The sequence below is a fragment of the Sciurus carolinensis genome, chromosome 15, assembly GCF_902686445.1.
Source record: "Sciurus carolinensis chromosome 15, mSciCar1.2, whole genome shotgun sequence".
In the NCBI taxonomy this organism is placed as follows: domain Eukaryota; kingdom Metazoa; phylum Chordata; class Mammalia; order Rodentia; family Sciuridae; genus Sciurus; species Sciurus carolinensis.
In genome coordinates, this window is record NC_062227.1 from 21,113,605 (window position 1) to 21,137,003 (window position 23,399).

A 23,399-nucleotide genomic window follows, 5' to 3' on the forward strand; every position below is an offset into this window, starting at 1 on the left:
GATTATATGTCCTGGCAATTATGAATAATACTGCCATAAACATAGGAGTGGAGACAGCTCTTTGGCATAATAATTTCTATTCCTTTTGATATATACCCAGAAGTAGGATTGTTGGATCATATGGTAGTTATGCTTTTAATGATCTGAGGCACCTCATACTGTTTTCCAGAGTGGTCACAGGTGATTTTTATTTCTACCAGTAATGTACAAGGATTCCCTTTTCTCTGCAGTCTTGCCAAAATTTATCATCATTTGTCTTTCTAATAATAATCACACTAACAGGTGTAAGGTGATATCTCATGTAATTTTAATTTGCATTTCTCTGATGATTAGTGAAGTTGAGTGTTTATTCGTATACTTTTATTCATAGGAATGTCTTCTTTTGACAAATGTCTTTACATGGTGTTTGCCCATTTTCTAATTGTGTTATTTCTTTTCTTCCTCTTGATTTGAGTTCCTGGTGTGTTTGGGGTATTAGCCCCTTTATCAGATGCATACTTTGCAAGTGTTTTCTTCCATTCTGTAGATTGACTCTTTGCTGCTTCCTTTACAGTACAGAAGCTTTTTGGTGGGTGTACCCCACCTATTTTTGCTTTTGATACCTATGCTTCTTAGATCATATCCAAAGAATCAGTGCCCAGAATGTCATCAGGAAGCATTTTCCATATTTATTCTTATACTGGTTTTATAATTCTAGATTGGATGTTGAACTATTCAATCCATTTTGAGTTGATTTTTGTATGATGTGACATGAAAGTCTAGTGTCATTCTTCTGCCTGTGGATATCTAGTTTTCCTAACACCATTGTTGTAGAGACTGTCCTTTCCCCATTGTGTATTCTTGGACTCTTTGTCAAAAATCAGTTAGCTATAAGTACATAGTTCTGGGTTCTCTGTTCTGTGCCATTGGTCTGTATGTCTGTTTTTATTCTAGCACCTTGCTAATTTGATTACTATACCTTGTGGTATATTTTAAAGTTAGGTAGTGTGATGACCCCAGGTTTATTCTACTTGCCTAATATTCCTTTGGTTATTCCTGATCTTTAATGATTCTGTATAAATTTTAGGGTTCTTTTCTATTTCTTTAAAAAATATCATTGGACTTTTTATACAGATTGCATTGAATCTGTGGACTGCTTTGGATAGGATGACATTTTGGCAATATTAATTCTTTGAATCCAGGAATATCAATCCAGGAATATCTTCTTTAGTTTCTTTCAAAATATTTTATGATTTTCAGTATACAGATCATTTACCTCCTTAGTTAAATTTATTCTTAAGAATTTAATTATTTTTAGATATCATAAATGGAATTTTAAAAGATTTCTTCTTCAAATAATTTGTTGTTTTGTGCAATCTACTGATGTTTGCATGTTGATATTGTATCCCTAACTTTGCTGAATTTGTTTACCAATTCTAGTGGATTTTGGGTGAGTCTACAGGACTTCCAAAATATAAAATCATGTCATCTGCAAACAGGGACAGTTTAACTTATTTGCTTTCCAATTTGGATGCTTTTTGCTTTGTTTTTGGTTTTTGTTAAGTTTTCTGGGAGTTTTTATGGTTGTTATTGTGTTGTTTGTCTTGTACTAGGGATTAAACCCAGGGGTGCTTTACCACCAAACTGCATCCCAAAACCTTTTTATTTTTCATTTTGAGACACAGTCTCAAAATCTATTACTTTCATCTTGAAAAATTCCCTTTGGCATTTCTTATAAGCGAGGTCTTGAACTTGCAATCCTCTTGCCTCAACCCCCAAGTAACTGGGATTACAAGCATGTAGCACTGTGCCCACCTAAGTTTCATGCTTTTTATTTCCTTCTCTTGCCTTATTGCTCTGGTTAGATTTCCACTACTACGTTGAACAGAGGTAGTAAGAGTGAGCAGTTCTCTTGTTCCTTATTTTAGAGTACTAGCTTTCAGTTTTCTACTCTTGAGTGTAATGGAAGCTATGGGATTATCACATATGACCATGATGTGCTTTTTGGTTCCTTTGCTTTGTAATTTCGGTAAGACTTATGTAAAACGTAGTGATAAGAATCTATTTTAGGCTGATAGCATCTTGACTTTGATCATGTAAGGAAAGCAACATTTTTATTTTATTTCCCCCCATATTTTATGTTTTAATGTCCCAAATTTACAAATTTTTGTATCCCTTAACAAATTATTGTCACTTATTATTTTAATTATTTTATCTTTTAACCTTCATAGCAATGATAGGTTATTTATATACCACCATTACAGTATTTCTAATTTGTGTACTTACTTTTACCAGTGAGTTTTATACTTTCATATGTTTTTATGTTACTAATTATAAGCTTATGCTTTCATCTTGAAAAAAGTCTCTTTGGCACTTCTTGTAAATCAGGTCTGGTGGTAATGAACTGTCTCAAATTTTGTCTGGGTATATCTTTCTTTCTCTTTCATTTCTGAGTAATGGCTTTTTAGGGTAAAGTATTCCTGTTTGGCAGTTTTTTCTTTGAGCACTTTGAATACATCATCCATTCTCTGTACTTTTTTTTTTTTTTTTGCTGAAAAACCTGCTACTAGCCTTAGTGGAACTCGCTTATATGTGATATGTTTCTCTTCTCTTGAGGTTTTCAGGATTCTCTTTCTCTCTGGCTTTTGGCATTTTGACCATAGTGTCTTGGTGTAGGCTTCTTTGGATTGATTCTATTTGGAGACCTTTTACATTCCTGTACCTGAATATTTTTATCTTTCTCCAGATTTGGAAAGTTTATGGCCATTATTTCCTTAAATAAATTTTCTGACCCTTTGTCTCTTCTCCATTTTGAGCTTCTATAATCTGGGTATTTGTGCTTCTGATGCTATGCTATTTTATATATTATAGAAGCTTTCTTCATCTCTTTACATTTTCTTTTTTATTTTCAAATAACCTGTCTTCATGTTTACAGATTTTTTTTTTTGGTCTTTAATATACACTTATATTTTAATAGACATTTAAATGCCTAGCACAAAGACACACACTGTACCTGCCTCCACAGGATTTTCAGTATAATAGGGAATGTAGACATAAAATAGCATCCATGTCCCGCTGGGCATGGTGGTGCACACCTGTAATCCCAGTGGCTCAGGAGGCTGAGGCAGGAGGATTGCAAGTTCAAAGCCAGCCTCAGCACCTTAGCGAGGCCCTAAGCAACTTAGTGAAACCCTGTCTCAAAATAAAAATTAAAAAGTGCTGGGGATGTGACTCAGTGGTTTAGTACCTCTGGGTTCAATAATCCCTGGTACAAAAAAAAAAAAAAAAAAAAAGAACAAAAAAGTCAACAACAAAAACAAAACAAAAATAGCAGCCATGTACAATTTAACTTATTGCTATTATTATTTACCCTGATGTATTTCAGAAAAAAATGGTCGAGACTCAACTTCCAGGATGGAGGATCTAGCCCAATGGTAGAACACTTGCCTAGCATGCACAAGGTACTGGGCTCCATCCCCAGCACTGGAAAAAAAAATCATTTTAAATTAATGTGTTCTTACTAAAAAAAATATGATACTACATGATTTAGTAGTTTTACCTTAGGAATTTAAGGTTGATTCACCAGATAAAAATCACCCAATATAATATACCATGGTAACAGAATAAAAGACAAAAACCACAGTACCACTTCAGTGGACACAGAAAAGGCATTTGAAAAGTTCAATATCTTTTTATAGTAAGAACACTGAACAAACTAAGAATATAAGAGAAACTTCGTTGCCAGGCATTGTGCCATAAAGCTGTAATCTCAGCTACTTGGCAGGCTGAGGCAGAAGGATCACAGATTTGAGGTCAGCCTGAGCTGACTCAAATAAAATAAAAAGTATTGGGAGTGTAGCACTTGATCAACATGCACATTGAATACCCAGTACCTCAAACAAAACAAACCAACTGAAAAGGAAAGAAAGAAAAAAAAAAAAAAACTTCCTCACATGGTTAAATCCATTTACAAGAAACGCATAACTAATGTGACACTGGACATTGAAAGATGGAATCATCCTTCTCAGGTCAGAAACAAGACAAAGATGTCTGTTGTCATGGCTTTTAGTAAAGATTATAGTACAGGTTTAAACCAGGGCAATTAGGCAAGAAAAATAATAAAAGCATCCAGATTAACAAGAAAGAAGTAAAACCATTTTTAGAGAACATGATCTTAAAAGGAATCTACAAAAATAATTATTAGAACTACTAAAAAGATTCAACAAGGCTTCAGTATTCAAGATCAATATACCAAAATCTAGTGTATTTCTGCATACTAGTAATGAACAACATGAAATTGGAATGGAGAATAAAATATCAATTCCATTTAAAATTGCCACAAAAAAATAGCATTATTTTGTTAGGAATTATTTAAACAAAAGAAGTTCAAGGCATATCTACTGAAAATTATGAAGTAATGTTTATAATTATAAAAGACCTTCATAAATGTGAAGACATCCTGTGTCCAGGAATTGGAAAGCAATCTTACTAAGAAGACACTATTCCATGAATGTATGTATCCTTTCAACACAATCCACATTACAACTTAAATGACTTTTTAAATAGAAATTGGCATGTTATGCTACTAGCCTTATTGAAATTCACTTATGTAATATGTGTCTTTTTCTGGAGGCTTTCATTTATAATAAAAATTCATATGGAAGACTCAGGATGTAACTCAGAGTTATAGCACTTGACTAACATGTGTGAGGCCCTGGGTATAATTTTCAGTACTGCCCATAAAAAAGAAAAGAAAAATAATTCAAATGGAAATGGAAGACCTTGCTAATAGCCAAAAGAAGAAGGCTAAAGTTGGAAGTCTCATTATTCTTGATTTCAAAATTTAGTATAAAGACACGGTAATCAAAACTGTTGTAGTTGCAAGAGTAGGCATATGGATAAATGGAATTGAACTGAGAGTTAAGAATAAACATCATCATTCATGATGAGCTGACTTTTTTTTTTTTTTTTTTTTTTTTTGGCGGTGCTGGGGATTAGAACCCAGGGACTTATGCTTGCAATACAAGCACTCTACCGACTGAGCTATCCCCCCAGTCCTGAGCTGACTTTTGACACTGGTGCCAGGACCATTTAATGGGAGAAAGTTATCTTTCATGATGTTGTTGGACCAGTGATATATGCTCATTAAAAAAATAAAATAAATAACAGAATGAATCAAACAGCATTACCCTATGTAAATTTATGATTACACAAATGGTATGTCTTGACTCCATGTACAAACAGAGAAACAACATGTATCCCATTTGTTTACAATAAAAAAAAAAGATGCTACCTTATACCACATGCGAAGAGTGATACCATATGGGTGATAGATCTAATTGTAGGAACTAATTCCATAAAGCTCTTTGAGCAAAACCTAGTTGCACATATATAACTATGGATTAGATAAAGTTTTTCAAAAACTTTGTAATAGATAATGATTTCTAAAAGCAAAAACAAGGAAAGATTAAATTGTACTTGATTAAAATGAAAAACCTTTGTAATTCAAAAGACACAATCAAGAAAGTGAAAAGAGAACCCACAAAGTGGGGTGGGAGGTATTTGCAAATTATGTATTTGACAAGAGATTTTTCTAACTAATAAAGAACTTTTACAACTAAATAATAAATGATCAAATCCAAATTTTAAAATCCTAAAGAATATGAATAGACATTCCTGCAAAGAAGATATACAAAAAGCTCACATGAAAAGGTGTTCAATATCATTAGTCATAAAGGAAATACAATTGAAACTACAATGAGATACCATTTCATACTAAACAGGACAACAAGTATTACCAAGTGTTGTGTGAAAATCAAAACTCACGTACATCCCAGTGGAAAACAGTTTGACAGTTCCTTAAAAAGTTAAATACAGACTTACCATTATGATCCAGTCATTCCACTCCTGTGTGTATAGTAAATAGATAATTGACAATTTATGGCCATACAAAAACCATGTATACAGATTTGCATGCAAATATTACTCATAATAGCCAGAAAGTGGGAACAACTTATATCAGCTGAGGAATGGATAAACAAAAGTGGTTTATCCATACAGTGGAATATTGTTTACCTGTAAAATTAAACAAAGACTAGTATGTGCTGTAGCATGGATGAAAACAAAGCTGAGACACAGAACACAAAAGGCCACATATCATGATTTCTTTTGTAATAAATATCTAGAATAGGCAAATTCATAGACTCAGAAAGTAGTTTGGGTTCATCAGGGTCTAGAGAGACAGGATGGGGAGTTACTGACAATGTACACTGGTTTCTTTGTGGATGAAAAATAATTCTGGCAATGCTCAGGGTAAATTTTATGGTATGCCAATTCTATTTCAATAACAAGAAAAAATTGATTAGAGATTTACCAAAGTCTTTTCTCCTGTACACTTACCCTGAGAGAATTAGAACAATGAGCCATAATTGGACATTTGTCCAATTTCAGTGAGTTTGTTTAGGAACAGGATGGGATGTAAGAAAGAGAAAAAAGAGAACTGGAAGCACTTGGAAGTTTATGGCCACTGGCGTGCAGCTAGGGAGGCTGTATAAGCCCATGTTGCAATTTTGAGTAGAGGTCATGAGTTACAGGCAACAAACACAAAGAATAATCATGCTGCCTTGACATAGGGAAGACTAACAAAAGATTGCATATCATTACAAGAGCTGGTAATTACTTAAAAACCATTCTTTCAGAAAATTCCTGATGGAATTGCTTACTACCACAGAGCCATCAAACCACCCGATTTCTTCCCAGGCATAGCTGAGAGTGTCAGGGGTAGTTTGATGTGGTGGTGACAGATAGGGAGATGATTTACTTCTTTCTGATTGAATATCAGAACTTTCCAACCTGAATTATCAGGAAGACTAAAAAGGTCTGTCTGGTAGTCATTTTCCAATTATGGCATCCTTTATGATAAAAAGAAATTCACTCTGTTTTATCAACTCCAGAATAAATTGCAGGTCAACATTTACATTTTCTCATTGCTTCCATTCATCAAAACATTTTTAACAGTCATCCATGCTGTCCCACACAGAAGTAATTCATTCATTTTCATTGTATGTAGGCTTTCATTATAAGAATATACCACTATTTATTTATCCATCCTCATGGTGATGCACACTTGGATTGCTTCCAGTTATTGACTTTTAATATCCTGCACGGACTTTACAAATAAACCTCTGTCTACAGCATATAACTTTCAGAAGCACTCACTATTCATTGTGGGTAGCAGAGAGCTCTTTGTACACATTTTTAATTCTTTGTCTTCCCCTTTTTAAGAGCAGAAATCGTCTCACATGTTGCAATGTGTAACTTACATGATAGATTTTGAAGGCAAAACTACCCAGCACCTCCAACACTTGAGACAGTAGAGAATGTTGAATTTTTGAAAATTTAACTGGACTTTCAACATTTCCTACCAGAGAAGTATTTTTTTTTTTAAGAAAAAGGAAGACTAAATGAATATGTATTTAAAGTGAAAGAGAGATCTTCTCAGAATTGTAGTGAAGTGAACTTTATGATCAGTCTCTTAGTCCACCCTTTCCTAAACTTTGCTTTCTTCGTGGCCCACTCAAACCATGTTCCAGGTCTCCTTCTTACCTAGTATGAAACTGCACCTGTCTCCAGATTTCATGTGGTTATACCCGTGTTCTCAAGATGGCAGCTGAGCACATTTCACCAGGATGTGGCAATGACTAATAATGCACTAAGTATTCTCTGAAGTTCCTTCCCAAGTTTCTTTTCCCTTCTTTATGTTTTAATGAGAAGAAAAAATTTTGAGTCAAAAGTAAAGAACCTTAATGGTGGAATTTCAGGACTTAGCTAATAGGGGAAACACATGTGCACTCTGTTTAATAACAGTTCTCTTCACTCTGATGCTGACCTACTTTGGGATGATGGCAGTTTAGATTATTACACTTGTGCTCCTGGGTAAGGAACTGCTGTGCCAGCCCAGCAGCAGGAGCAGGGGAAGATGTAAATGATCGCTGTGGTGAGGATTTTGCCTGTGGGCTGGAGGAGAACAACAACATAGCACCAAGGGAGTACAAGACCTGTGGGTCCCATGTAAAGTGTGGCCTGCAGAAAACTGAGGAACATCAAAGGAAGGTCAAAGATGCTCAGTCTGACTGTACCCATTCCCATCAGGCCATCTGGAACTGAGGATGAGAGACAGTCTGTGGGCAAGTCCCTTTTTTTAACAGAGTCAGAGAAACTGTAACTTCCATATTGTCAGGACTTGTATATCATATAAGATCCCCAACCGTGGAATCCCAGTAAGCAGACAAATGAATAAATAAGAAAGTAAGTAGCGTCATACCTAACAGCAGCAAAGCTGTGGGTGAGGAGGAGGAAAAATAAACAGCAAATAATATTTTCTATGCCAGAATAGATTATTAAAGAAGACAGAAAACAATAAGGATGGAAATTGGAACTGAAGGAGATTTTAGGCAAAGAGAAATAAATACAGATGGGGAATTTAAATTAATTTTCAAAATTTCACTGGATGATCTGAAGAAGATGATCACTGATTATCCTTAAATAGTGGCCTAGTATATCATATAGATAAAATATCCCAGATCACAGAGCAAGAAGATTAACAGAGAGAAAAATAAGAAGTACATGGGAATTTGATCTAGAAAAACCTAACTTGGAGATCTAGAAAGAGAATTTAAAACAAAGGCATTAATATATTTTAAAACCAGGCAACTTCTCCAAACTAAAGAAAAAAACAGAATGGTAGATTGAAAGGGCTTATACCAGTTCTAATGAGAAAAGATAACATTTGGGAAAATTCTGATAAAATTACTAAAGTATAAAACAACAAAGAAAAATCTTCCAAATTTTCTAGGCAGAAGTTTCTACAATGAAACATAATGATTTTATCATCAGAAGCCAACATCTCATTGTAGTAATGGAATAAAACAAAAAGATGAAGTAAAAATGTTATATTACTAGTAAAAATGGGCTGCAGCTCAACTATCTGCTATATTATTTATCTAACAAGGTTAAAAATGTTATTTGAGGGTAACAAGGATGGACTGAGATTAAATATTAATGATGCATTCTCAGCAAAATACTAAGTAATTACTTCAGTCTAAAACTGGACAAAATCATGACTTCACAGTAGGAAAATGTGAGGGAGCCAGAAAACAGCATAGGCAGCAAACCTGTCCAGGCGAATTTATACCTCATATACACATAACATTCAGATTTACAGCTAATGATCAATGCTGGGCTACTAGGGTACTTATAAATCCACCCCACACATTAATGCCCACAAATATACATACATATGTACAAATGTTAAGTGAAGATTCTTGAAATAGAGGCAATTATAATGCATTACCTATGTGTCTTTCTTCAGTAATAGCACTATCTGCAGAAATAAGCTCAGTTGTATTTAAAAAACAAATTTCACAAAATGAGTGTGATTTATTAATTAGCCTAGTATCTGCCCTAGATACTTTCTAATTGCCCTAGCTTGATAGAGCTCATGTTGGTTTGAACAGGAAAACAAATATTGAAAATATTCAAACTTCCTTGGGTTTTTTTTTTTTTTTTGCTTAATAACTAGGATTTTTAATTGAATTTAATATATTTTCAGTAATTTAGCTTTACCAAAGAAGTTCTATGTTGCTGTTGCAATATTTTCCCATTTATTTCTTATTGACATACTTTTAAGTATTTCAAGCAAATATTCTTTCTCTATATATTATCAAATTATAAAAATGAAAAATAAAGTCATCTTTAAAGAACTCTCTAAATTTATAATATACTTTGACTTGAGTTGTTCCAAACTTACTTTCTATTAGTATGCTTGAAATCTACCAGGAATTTATCTCACAAAATTTCTTTGATGTCTCATATAATCAGCCTGATGAAGATGTTTCAGAAAGATGTTTATTATGATTATAATATTGTAAACACCATGCCCCTAATTTTAATCGCTTTTAGATGTTTTTTACACACAAACATTTACTTTTGCAAGTCAGAAATCACTGAGTTTTGTAAGCCCAAATAGCTCCCAACATACTTTTTTCTGAAGAGACAACTCTTTCAAGTCAGAAGGAATAAAAATACAAAAGATTGGGCTTTCAAGAATGACAGACTAAAATAATGAAGCAAAGATTAATAGGAATGAAGAGGAAGACCAATAATTAGATTCAAGAAGCCCACCCCATGAATAGGAGATTCAGAGTATGTAGTTTAACAGTAAGGTTACCTTACTGTCAATCTAAAAACAACAACAACAACAACAAACAGATTCTTCAAAGAGTAGTGGTATTTCTTTGGGAATAGCATTGCAATCAGAGTAACACAAAGCCACTGCAAAGGGACTACACCTACAAAAGTAATCTAGGAGCATTGTCAAGGAAACTTAGGGAAGGAAATGATTTTAAAGACAAAAACTGAAGATTGCATCAGATATTTTGGAACAATAATCCTTGGGTACTAGAATTAATAATGAGAGTGGCATCAGTCTGAGGTTGAACTTGGTGACTTTGTATCCTTGCAGAAGTTTTTTTTTTGTTTGTTTGCTTTGTTTTTTGTATACTTCTGTGCAAGCATGTGGTCTGACAGTCTTTAGTCATAGTTCCTAAAAGGCAATCTTCATAATGAAACCTTCATAAGAACCCTTGTTTCATCATCTTTCCTCCCTCCCTCCCTCCCTTCCTTTCTTTCTTTGCCAGGATTGGAACAAGCAAATCCATTCTGATTCTGACAATTTTCACCTTTCTTTCATGTTAGTGATACCGCCATTTACCGGTGACGAGTTCTGCTTCTTCTAATGTTGAAGATTAAGCACTAGAGAAGCACGCCAAGGCAAGCATATTAAGCAGGTTTATTTAAAGGGAATAATACAGACTTCTCCCGGCAGGGAGAAGGGGGCCATGGCTGATGTTCTAAAGTCCCAAGAAGTGAGCGCACCCTACATCTTTTATAGGTTAAAGTCTCTTTTGTTCTCCAGTTCTCTCCCCCCTTATCTCTCTCTCCTTCCTGCCTACGTGACTAGGCCCGGTTTTGCATAAGTGAGAAGCCAAGGGCAGGGGGAGGGCCAAGGTGATTCAGGCGGGTAAGGGCCAGGGGGCATTAATTAGCAGCTCCTTGTTTGCAGTCCTTGATAAAGGCAGGTAAATTTGGTAATCAATGGGCTCCGGAGATCTTTGATATTCCATTCTTCCAGGGGCAGTCTCCAACTTCCAAAGGCAGATGGCTTCATGGCTTCATTTCCTTGAATTGACCCGATTTTCTATTTCTACACTAACTACCTGTCCTTAATTCTGGCTTCATTCCCCCCTTTAGCTATAGGAACTCCTAACTGCTTTAAGGAAAAGGGGGCGTCGGTCGTTCTGGCTGCTTCGAAGCTGAAAGGGGGCAGCGAGGGGTAAAGCAGTTGAGTTCCTTTTTTAAAAATCGGGTCAATCGAGGGGTCCAAGGTAGAAGTCTGGTTGGGGAAGAGCAGGTTGTAAAGTCATCTGGGGGTGGGTGCTTCTATGATAGAAGAACAAAAAGACATGAGTACTGAAATGAGATTAGTACAAAGTAAATGTTGCAGCATCTGGAACATGCCACTGAGTATCATGAAAATGACAGAAGTCAATCTCTCACCAGGCGGTGGAAGAACTGAGAAATTGTTCCCATAACTAGGCCTAGCAAAGGCTGGAAAGGACAAGGCCTTTATTTGGGAACTTTAACATTGTCCAGGTTATCAGGAATGTAAACACAACATTTAACTCTTAATGTCATAGATGTCCCAAAAAAAAACAGTTAAGCTATACTTAATGTCATCTGATTTTTGTAAAATATCCCTTTATTGGTATAACCTGTGTTTAGTAGAGAGCTCTATACTTCTGTTACTTAGGGATAGCTAATCATATGAGCAAACATAGGTTAAGTCTACCTGTGTAGCTTAGGAAGGTCTGCAGGCCTTAAACTGACTAAAAACTTCTGACTCTGGCAGTTTCTCTTGATAGTTATCAGGCACATTTGCTGAAGAATCTTTCTTTCATTTGTAGCTTCCAGTCTTTATTCTAGTGGGCTAATACAAGTGTACATCTTAAGTTACATTTAACTATTATTTCTTTTAAATGCCCAAGAATGACTATATTTTGGTTTTAACTGTTTTGCTGGGTGTCTAAGATCAAGCTGGTCAAATTGACCTGGTTCCTGTCTTGTTAAAGAGTCAGCTGATTTTCCACAGGGGCCACTCATAGAGAACTTAAGAGCAGCTTCTTAGCTCCACCAGTGCTATTGGTTAGGTAGGGTCTCCTTGATGAGGTGACTTCCTTTGGAAGCATAAAGGGATGTCTCCCTTTTTCCATGACCCTCCTTTGCAGCAGATGCACTGAGTGATTTTTCATCCTCTAGTCTCAACAATCTCCTTGATCAGGAGGTTGTGTGACACAGAGTTGCAAAGCTCCTTAGAGAAGTTCTCTCGTTCGTGGGTTCAGGCTGACTGAGGACAAAAGATCCAAATACTGGCCTATCTTGCCTTCTGTATTTAATTCTAATCTCTAAGTTTGATCTTAATCATCCAGCAAGCCAGTCTCACCAGTCATAAAGTAAGAGTACTGGGCCTTAACTTTAATGTCCATAACTTTACAGTTATTTACCCTTTTATCTAACTGGAGTCTGCATTAGTTCTGGAAGTTACCACTATCTGTTAGGTGATGGCTTATTATCACAAGTTACCTAGGTTGCCTGTTCTTGAAGCAGCTACTTCTGCAAAACATTAACAGGTAACAGTTTTACAAAATGAAATTAGCAAGAGTAAAAATATATTCTGCTTGTATAATAGCTATCTTGAATTTTGACTGAGAACCACATTATATTCCCTATTTGAGATCATAGTAATTTTACAACAAAAAAACAATCTTTTGATTATAACTTTAAATAAGCTGAAGTCTGACTTATTTTGGAGTCACTCTAACATGCAGTAAGGTGGGAGGCAGAGCCTTATCTCAGGTAAGGCGTGGCTCTTTACAAATCTTAAGTGTTCTAATTCTGATGTTGATCTTTGCTTCTTCCTTAAATATCATTAAGTAGTTTACATATACTGTTTCTTGAGTCTATACAAACTTTATAATTAACACAATTTAACATTGTATCTAAAACATGAATCAAAGAAAGGCTGAGAGAGCTTTCAACTTTCCTTTCGTATGTCAAAGTGGCAAAATGTTTTCATGTTTCAGAATATTAACCTTTAAACAAGTCAGGCTCTAACTTTTATAAATACATTTACATTTGAAATTCTTTTTCTCAGTGTAAAAAGTAACCAATTTTGCATATACCCTATTGATAACAGGTCCTATAATAGAACATTAAATGATAGAAATTAATCCCCAATAAAATTTACTCTTTATAAGTTTAAAATTACCATTACAGACAAGTTTATCTGGAGAATAGCAGCTTGATAAATTTCCTGCTTTAAAACTTGTATACCTGAAAAATATGAACACATTTAATATACAACTAGTGACCACTTCACAATTACCTTGACACTTTTCTTACCAAATTTAGTTTTTTAAGAAAAATGTAGACTCTGTAACACAGTATAATACTCTAACAGTTGTTTAACCATAATTGTATAAACCCCAATTTTTAAGACTAATTGTTCTAAAGAATAAAACTTAATAGACACAAAGTTAAGAGTGAATTAGTGTTTCTAAGAAATCCTTGCCATTTTACCATATAGATTAAACTTTGGTTTATATCAGAACATTAGTATTTCACCTTAGGAAAAACCTTAAATAGCTTTAGCTGTTTCACATACATACAACCAACTTAGTTACACGCAAACTTGTTGAAACTTGCCCTTTACTTACACAGACTTTCTTAGCACTTACTTAGACCCTCATGTATTTCATCACACAATCACTTTCTTACACAGAAACATTTCCTTTTCCCTTTTACTAAATATATTTCCATACCCAGAATCTTTTATTTTCTCTTTCCTATTTGTTGACCCCTTTTTGTTCACATTCTGAAACAACTCTTATGAAATTTCTGAATTTAGATAAATTACTCTATTTTAATAAGATTAAATATTTTGTTGTTTATAGTACTCTAATTGAAACACAGTTAAACTTTTGGGACCCTTTGTATATAGAATTGCACTTGTTAGGACATAACTTTTAGTAACCTTGTTTTTAGTTTAGTGATGACACAAAGCAAGTTTAAACCCTTTTATTTACTAACCTATCCTATGAAAACACCAATAATATTTAAGTATGATACCCCATGGAATTTAAAGAGTTAAGAGTACTTGATGTTATTTAACAATTAGCATTTTAACTTTGAAAATTAATCAGATGTCTCTACAAACACATTTGAGTAATCCCATACATGTTAACTCTAATTCACTTATTCTGTAAAAACCAAGAAAGCAGGCAAGTGTCCTGAACAGTATTTGCTATCTCTTTCCTGTTGAAGAAAAGTCCTAGAAACAATTGATATTAGACATTTTATTAACATCAATATTTTATTAGATTGACCACCTAGAGACTTGTGAGTTATTTTCAAAGACATTTTACTTTCATTAGTTTACCCAATTTGAATTGAACCTTTAAATCACGTGAATTAAAAGTATTTGGATCCATTTTTAAATTTTAATTTTAGGAGCGCTCAGTTTTGATACAGACAACACCAGACAGCACGACATACAAATAACACAAAATCAAAGGCCTTGTAACTTTATAGGTGAATCTCCATTGCAATGTAATAGATGTTCAAAAGCTGTAGTTGAATAAAAAAATAGAACTTATCAAAAAAATCATGAGCTCAAAAAATATATAGAATTAAAAAAAACAAGAGTCCTGGAAAAATGATACGGCCGTTAATTACTTTAGTAAGGCACCATAAAATTTACTTTTGCTGGAGTTTAAGTAAGGCTCTTTTTTACCTTTTTTTTCTTTGGGTTTGAGACCGGTCTCCTACTGAGCCTTTGGGCTTCTTTTATTTACATTTCAATGTAAGCCTTGACTGAGATCTGGAAGGACCTAACAGATTTGAATAGAAACCTTGTGCCTAAGGCACTTTAGCCATCTCATCAGTACAGGTTGGATGTCAAAGAAAATTATGAGACCTTATTTTTCATTTCTTTTGAGAATGAAGCTACTTTACTAAGTTCCTCACTGAGATATGCCATTGGTTATTGAGTTGCCTATGGCTGCCTATCCAGGATTTATTTTCCCCTTTTGTGACAAACAGGTTAAATCTTGCTTCATAGGTAAGCTGAGGACAGGAGCTTGAAGTAAGGCCCCTTCCTGGGGCAGAATATTGTCCTATAGTGGTTATTTTCTGTAGTATTGAACCTGTTGATGACATAATTAAGCTTTATTTTTTTGAGATCTTATAATTCCTATTAGCTAAGAAGTTTAGGAGTTCTGCAATGGCCTTTTGATATTCCTCCTGGGTGGAGGCACATAAAGTATGTACTTTACTTACTGGAGAACAATCACAGAATGTTTTATCTCTGAATTTTGTTAAGTCCTTAGCTAAGGTTTGTCCGGAACAGGTGAGGGCCATCTAAATCCTGAGGCAATACTGTCTAGGTTAGTTGAGATACAGTATCTGGTTACTCAAAGGCAAACAAATTGCTATTCAGAGTCTAGCATAAACAGGAAAAACCATCTTTTAAATCTAACAGTAAACCAAGCAGCAGTTGGAATCCAAGATAAAAGTGTATGAATTAAGAAATACAGGGTGGGGGAAATTACTGCTTCATTATTCTAAGGTCTTGGACTAGGCAGTTTGCTTTTTAACTCCTAAATGGGCAAATTGCATGGGCTATTGCAAGGCATTAAAAGTTTCTATCAGTTTGAATGATCTTTAATAAGTCCTTTTTCTTGCCTATATGTTCCCTTTTTTCTTTTGATGTCTATTAAAAACAGAAGATGCAAGCTGGAGAAGATCATCTGAGGATTGATCAGGGCCACGTGCCAATTTTGAAATTTCCTCTAAATATTTGGGGCTGACTAAATGATAAATTTATACTTTAAAAGTAGGTGACCCTTTATGGATTCAGGATTCAGAGTGGTGTGCTTTCTTATTGCTTTCCTAAGTCTCTCCATGAAAATAGCAGGATTTTCGTGAAGGCTGCATAATAGTTTTTTATGCATCCTACTCATTATTTGAATCCCAGTTAGGATGGTTTCTGGGAACTGCCTGTACTCTAGATGGTTAATAGCATAATTTTCCAGGTGAAGTCAAATACCTGGCGTAAGTTTTGTAACATCTCAATATTTATTAGGATCCTCCAAAAGCCTCCTTAAATTTATTTTTGCCTATCTTAAGTTGGGAGGGTTCCCTCAATTTTCCTCCCTTAGTGGGCGATTCCTCAAGACTTTCTCCTCTCATGGTAGAGATTATTGCTGTCAAGCATGGTAACATATGAAAGGCACTTTTCATTTGCAATTTAGCAGTATGCAGGCTAGTGGTGAACCTGGCAATACTGTTGAGAGAGAAGCTCCCATCTAAGTGGAAGAAAAGAAAAATAGACCTCAGGCGCCCGTGCCGGAGACTATGTGCAGGGACGTCTCCCTAAGTTTGAGCTTCAATCCGGTCCAGAAAACCCGTCTCTCACCACCTGGCTTTGCCAAAGTATTTCTGGCCTCCTTTGGCAAAGTGCTGGGGCTCTAGTTTGCCCTGTGCTAGAGACCCTTGGAGGATTCAGACTTAAGGGCATTACTGCTTTCCTCCCTGCCACTATAAACTCCTAATTATGAAAAATGATGACAAAAGTAAAAAGTGTGCCTTTTGCCTATCTTCTTGCCCTGTAGACGAAAGGAATCTCCAGAGGGTGAGGGGACATCTATTGGTTGTTAGGCGTATAACGCCCTTTGCTTGGAGGGTCTCATGGGAGGGGTTTTTAAATGCCTCCCTCTTGCAGCTTAAAGAGAACACAGTGAGCACATTTAAGCATGGGAACAGTAATGGGGAGACTCTAGATAGACTAGTGAAGGCTAACTATGTGAACAAAGGGAACCTGGGCATTTTCATACTAATCATCCCAGGCCTTAATCCTACAGCTTGAATTCCTAATGTCTGACCGGCAAGGGAAGGGGAGCATCCAGGAGGGAGTGGATTTGCGGGAGTGTTGTGCACTGTGCGGCCCATACAGAGGCAAGGGTGATTGGCGCTTTCCCTCAGTGCCATTGTCTACTGATCAGTCTGGATACCCTTCAGGGCTGTCGGGAGGGGGAGTCTGGAGAAGGAACCTTTGGAGTCCACCCGAGAGTAGCCCGGGCCGAGAACCCCGCAGTTGCTCCAACCCTTCCTCCACCTCCACGCATCCTGGTCAGATCAGGACTAGGGACACTGTGTACTTGCGGCAATTGCGCTCCGGGCCTGGACAGAAAAGTAGGAAACGGCTTCAGCAGAGCCCCAACATGCCTGCAGAGCAGGGGATTGGAAACTTGCCTGGGCCGGGAAACCTCTCACCCGAGTCTTAAGAATGGCGGCTGCACTAACTGCATTTAAGTAGCCGACGGGTGCCCATTTTGCCCTCCAAAAATAAAGATACAGAAAGAAAGATGCACCTCAAACAGATGTGGGGTGCGTGGAGAGAGAAGCTTACTTACCTTGGCGTAAATCTCGGTGGGACCTCCAAATCTGATACCGCCGTTTACCGGTGACGAGTTCTGCTTCTTCTAATGTTGAAGATTAAGCACTAGAGAAGCACGCCAAGGCAAGCATATTAAGCAGGTTTATTTAAAGGGAATAATACAGACTTCTCCCGGCAGGGAGAAGGGGGCCATGGCTGATGTTCTAAAGTCCCAAGAAGTGAGCGCACCCTACATCTTTTATAGGTTAAAGTCTCTTTTGTTCTCCAGTTCTCTCCCCCCTTATCTCTCTCTCCTTCCTGCCTACGTGACTAGGCCCGGTTTTGCATAAGTGAGAAGCCAAGGGCAGGGGGAGGGCCAAGGTGATTCAGGCGGGTAAGGGCCAGGGGGCATTAATTAGCAGCTCCTTGTTTGCAGTCCTTGATAAAGGCAGGTAAATTTGGTAATCAATGGGCTCCGGAGATCTTTGATATTCCATTCTTCCAGGGGCAGTCTCCAACTTCCAAAGGCAGATGGCTTCATGGCTTCATTTCCTTGAATTGACCCGATTTTCTATTTCTACACTAACTACCTGTCCTTAATTCTGGCTTCATTAGTACAATGAGAGAGGTGACTTTAGGTACCCCAACACTCAATACAAACTTAACACTCAAGAAAACTCAGTGACTTGAGATGGCAGTCGGTTATGGAAGTGCATTTTTAGCTTGAGCCAATGCATGCAATCTTTCTGAACAGATGGCTGTTCTGTCCTCATGAGTCCACACTTTGAGAGTGCCACATTGTAAAAATGATTTCAATAGCTAAACTATCCACAGAAAGGTGAGTTTTATGGTGATGGGACTATCTATTCCTCCAATATAAAAATATATTTCAAGTTTCCTGTGTAATAGACACTAAGCTAAATGCTCTGGTGAGGCGGGATTAGAACACAGAGCAATGGGTAATCCAACCACAGTTACTTCCATAATGGATGACTGGGGCAAGGTGGGCAGCAATGTGGTCAAACTCAGTGGCCTTAGGGTTTTAGTGCCTCCTTTCAAAAGCCAGCTCCAGCTGCTTACTGACAATATAGCAGCAGGCTAGTCATGAAATCCTGCTCAAAGTCCTTACTCTCCTTTATGATGGCGAGAACACTTTCTTTTTCACAGCATCAAGAACATAATACATATCCAAATTAGGTATTGTCATTTATAGCATGTCATCAGGAAATGGAGACAAAAAAGGAACGCTCCTCAGAAACCCAAATCAAAAGAAATAAGGATTGTCCTATGAGAGTTTAACTGCATTAAGACAGAATGGATCTGAGATTCTCAGTGTGAACTTAAAGATTGCTTATTAAGCCAACCAAAAAGCATTTGTTGAAAATGTATGTATGTGCTATGGAAAAATATATGAACTCATAAAAGTAGAAAGAATAGTATAATGATCCCCATTTACCAGTCCCTCCATATGAGTAATTATGAACATATACAGAATACACTAACAGAAAAGATAAACATATATTTGTTGAGAAAGGGGTTGAATACAAGAGGCAACAACTTTATCCTACAAACTTATGCTACAAATTTCTGAAACTTCAAGTCTTCAGTTATAAAATAGGAATAAAAGTATTCATTGTTTTATGCTGCAAATCACTTAGCACACTTGGTAAATTCCTGACAACTATTTATTCATTGATTGTTAGAATAAAGGAGAGCCATCATGTAGTTCCCCCACAACCAGCCTCCAAAGGGAGTTTGACATCAGATATCAAGCTCTCACAGCATATTGACGTGGTTTCCTCTTTACTGTAGAAGATGCTTCTCTGCCTGACATTTAAATTTTTGAAGTTTACATATAATTCCCCTTGTTCAGATTCCATGCCTATTGGGCAAGTGGAAAAAGCAAAACATAATCACCGAAATTCGCAACCTCAAGTTTGGCTTCGGTTGCAATTACTGTTAGGTCTTACAAAACCCAACCTTCGAGCTTGTGGTTAAAGGCGGGCGGGTCCTGGAAGGGACAGACTGCAATCTATGGAAAATGTAATGGAGACCACATTGTGGAGGGCAGCAGCCTCTGGTTTGAATAGTCAGACTGATAAAAACTACAGTATTTTGCAGAGAAATTTCCAGAGTGTCCTCAAATCCAAGCGACATTCCGCTTTACCCAGCTGGAGTAATGGGCATAAATTCCATCCAAAAGCATTGTAATGATCATTAGAAAGTGGCTGAGCAACTCGCCTGTGTGTAACCGGTGGCTGCCTCTAGGGAATGTTTAGGAAATGGACCAAAGTTACCACCCTGCCTGTTAATAACTCAGGTCACTGGTAATGACTGCAGTATCTTTTCTTAAAAATGAAAAGAAAAGGATTGGAAGGGAGTAGGTCGCTCATGTGCGGATGCGAGGTGATCCCTTGACCCTGCGCCCTAACGATGTGTGCACTTCTTTTTCCCGCAGAGCCCCAGGGCGCGGACCCGGACACGCGGCGGGCGGCTGCGCGCGGCTTCACTGGCTGCCTCTCTGCGGTGCGCTTTGGCCGCGCAGCCCCGCTCAAGGCGGCGCTGCGTCCCGGCGGACCCGCCCGGGTCACTGTGCACGGTCAGGTGGCCGCCGGATCCAACTGTGCGATCGGAGCAGGGCCAGGCTCCGGAACACGGGAACTAGCTCCCCGACTCTCAGGTGGCACAGGTGCGTGGATCATCCGCCGCCTTTGTGCTTGCAGTGTTTCACTACTGCTATATCGCAGATTTCCTTAGTCCTGTTTGTTGATTCACCTGCTACGTATCTGACCTTTCCCTCTCCAGTGTTCTTCCTTTCATGTTTATTTCTCCCACTACAATTGTTTGTTCTTCCAGTTTTTGTGAATTACTCTTTTCTATTCGCCTCTATCCTCCCTTTTTCTACTGTAGGCCATTCTGGACCAACTGATGGGGGAGAACCCTTAATTAATACAAACAGAAGTGACTCTGCGGTCATCGGAGGTAATGCGGCTGTTAGCATAACCCAGAAAACATGTATAGCAATCAGGACAGACTACTGGGGTCAATGGCAGGCCTTGTAAATTTCCAGATACTTCATGTAACTTAACCGAATTCAGTTCCTCAGGAGACAGGAAAAAGAACTGATGATTCCACTGAAGTACACTTTCTAAAGAATAACTGACATGTTGTAGAATATTGAGAAAAAATAACTATCAGTGTACTATTCCTTGGGAGATTACATATACTTTTAAAAAGCCATTTCTATGGCTCCTTGCAATTGATGCTGAGCCTTCAAATCGTTATATAACACCTAAGACAGGAGTATTGCCAGAAGTATAGTTTTATGTTTTTAAAAAACAACAATTTGGATTGTTTAGATACTTCAAGCAGTGTGTTTTGGTTTTAATTGTATTTTTAAATGTTTGAGGAGTAAGGGGTTAAGAGTTCCGTGGCTATTTCAAATTGAAGAAGTAAAAGCAAATGCATCTTAATCATCTTCCTGACTGTGTAAACAATGTAGTGACTAAAACAGAATTTATTCAAGTCTAACTCAAAAAATGAATATGCAGTTCTTCCTTCTTACCACAGAATTTTTAAATTCTTGTATGTGTGTTGGAGGGGGAGTATTGGGGATGTGCAAGTCTTGGACCAATGTAGGCAGGTACTATTCTACTGAGTTATCCTGTTCTAATTGTTTTGATTCTATTATTAAAATGTGAGTCTGTGGCACACTCTGCTTAGTGAGTAGGAAGTAAATTATAATCTATTCCTTTGCTTTGTCAAATAAGGTTCATCAAAGAACTGGATGATATCACTTGGTGTCCAGTGCTCATGTGACTGTACACCAGCTCAGATGGGATCTATACAGTTTATCTGTATTCATCTAGATGTGTCAGAGAGTTAGGAGAGTACTCAGACACTTTAAGTTCTCTGTATGGATATTAACATTTCCATCCCTATCTCAACTACTTTTATTTTTGTAATGATTGAAGTATGGGGGATTTATTTACTATAACCTCCATTTTCAATTCCAAGAACAAAAAAAACTCATAAAGTTTTATCATGTATATCTAAAAGCTTTATTTTATATTAGAAATTAAATTGAATAGTAAGACCAAATCATTTCTATTTTATTTTAATGGAAAGAATCCATTCTAATGCAAAACTAACTTAACATAAATGTGTTTTACATTTTCAAAATAGGAATCCAAGTCAAAATACTTGCAAAATTTCATACTTTGTGCCTTTTTATTAAAAAGAGCAAAGTTAATGTTCATTCTAATAATAGCACAAAATATCAGGCCTTTGGATGTTTAGAGATTTTTCTTAAATATCACCGGCAAGATTTCAAAGTAAATGAGTTACACCGGTTTGCTTCCCTTGAGCATTCCTACTTAGCTCCTCATAGATGGGTGGAGAAGGAGAACCCAATGGTCTCAGGGACCTGACAAGGGGAGTATATCAGGCTCTGTGATCACTTACTTAAACCTGCCTTTCATTTAGGCAGTGGCTTATGGCTGAATGGTTAGAAGACCACTGGGTCCATTGAGCTCCAGTGAACTAAGTGCTTCATATAGAATTTTCAACCCTTTCTTTAACTGAACACAGACTAGACTTATATGGAAAATACCTAATCCATGTAAAGGATTATCACAGATAAATTTCTCTATGATCTGCATTTTGACATCTTTTCTTCCTCTTGCAAACAAAAGGAACGAGTATAGGAAAAGAAAATGAACCCCCCCAAAAAATACATATATATATTTGTGCCTGGTAAACCAAAGATCACAGAGGGCTTCTTACCAAGGGACACTTACTGTAGATAGATAGATAAAGATAGATAGGCAGATAGATAAAGAGACAAATGTATAGATAGACTGAGAGACAGGTAGACACAAGCTTATATCAAAAATATACTAACAGAAGTTGCTGATAGGCAGCTTATGAAATACATTGAGTGATTATTCATATAATTTTAATCTTTGGGTAAAGACAAGTTATTTTTGGACACCATTAAACTTAATAACCAAGCCATAGTTATCACATATATAAAGACCCTAATATATTGATGGGTTCCTGTAATGTCATAGTAATTATAATCAAGTAACCCAATCATTGTTCTGAGATTTACCAGTCTTTAACATTGCAATTGTATATATTTCTCCTTAAAGCAAAGTCGTATAATAAGCATAAAGATAACTAAAGTAATGTGATTGTTTCCTAAAAAATATATTGAGGGGCTGGGGAGATAGCTCAGTCGGTAGAGTGCTTGCCTTGCAAGCACAAGGCCCTGGGTTCGATCCCCAGCACCAAAAAAAAAAAAAAAAAAAAGTATATTGAACATAATATTGTTATGAATATTTATGAATATACACTAAATAATGAATGCACTACCTCCTCTGAGACTTGTCCTTAGGAATACCTTTGACCAGTTAGTTACACCCAATTAAGCTTTGAGGTTGTTGGGCTCCATTACAGTTGCTGATGTCTGTCCTAGAGTATGAAAAAGAACCCTTATTTTATAGTACAAATATTTTTGTATAACTAGGCAGGCACTTATAGAGCACTTGTTATATAACATTTGCTAATTGGAGGTATTAATTAATGCCTGTGCCAATCATCCTTAAAGTACATTGAGTAGTATAAGCTTTTTACGTATTTATTTCAATATAGACTTGATATTCATTCTTTATTACTAGGATAGCTTGAGTAAACATTCCTATGGTATAACTTCATGGTTCTCTATCCTTTCAGCACATTAAAATAATTTGACAAACATTTTGTAAAAAACTGAATATGCAGGCCTCCCACCCGTAGTTTCTTATTTGTTCTATGTTGTACAACCAGAGTTGAGGACCACTGGCATAAATGATGTTTGCAATATTTA

General features: G+C 36.6%; 1 protein-coding gene across 3 annotated transcripts in view; it reads left to right on the top strand.

Moving 5' to 3' along the window:
* LOC124965505 (contactin-associated protein-like 3) overlaps positions 1 to 23,399 on the top strand; it is a 214,094-nt gene that overhangs the window by 187,848 nt on the left and 2,847 nt on the right. For all 3 annotated transcript variants that reach the window (XM_047526489.1, XM_047526491.1, XM_047526490.1), the window contains 2 exons: positions 19,989 to 20,219; positions 20,441 to 20,512. In XM_047526489.1, the coding sequence (XP_047382445.1) occupies positions 19,989 to 20,219; positions 20,441 to 20,512 (303 nt within the window). The remainder of the gene's footprint in view (positions 1 to 19,988; positions 20,220 to 20,440; positions 20,513 to 23,399) is intronic.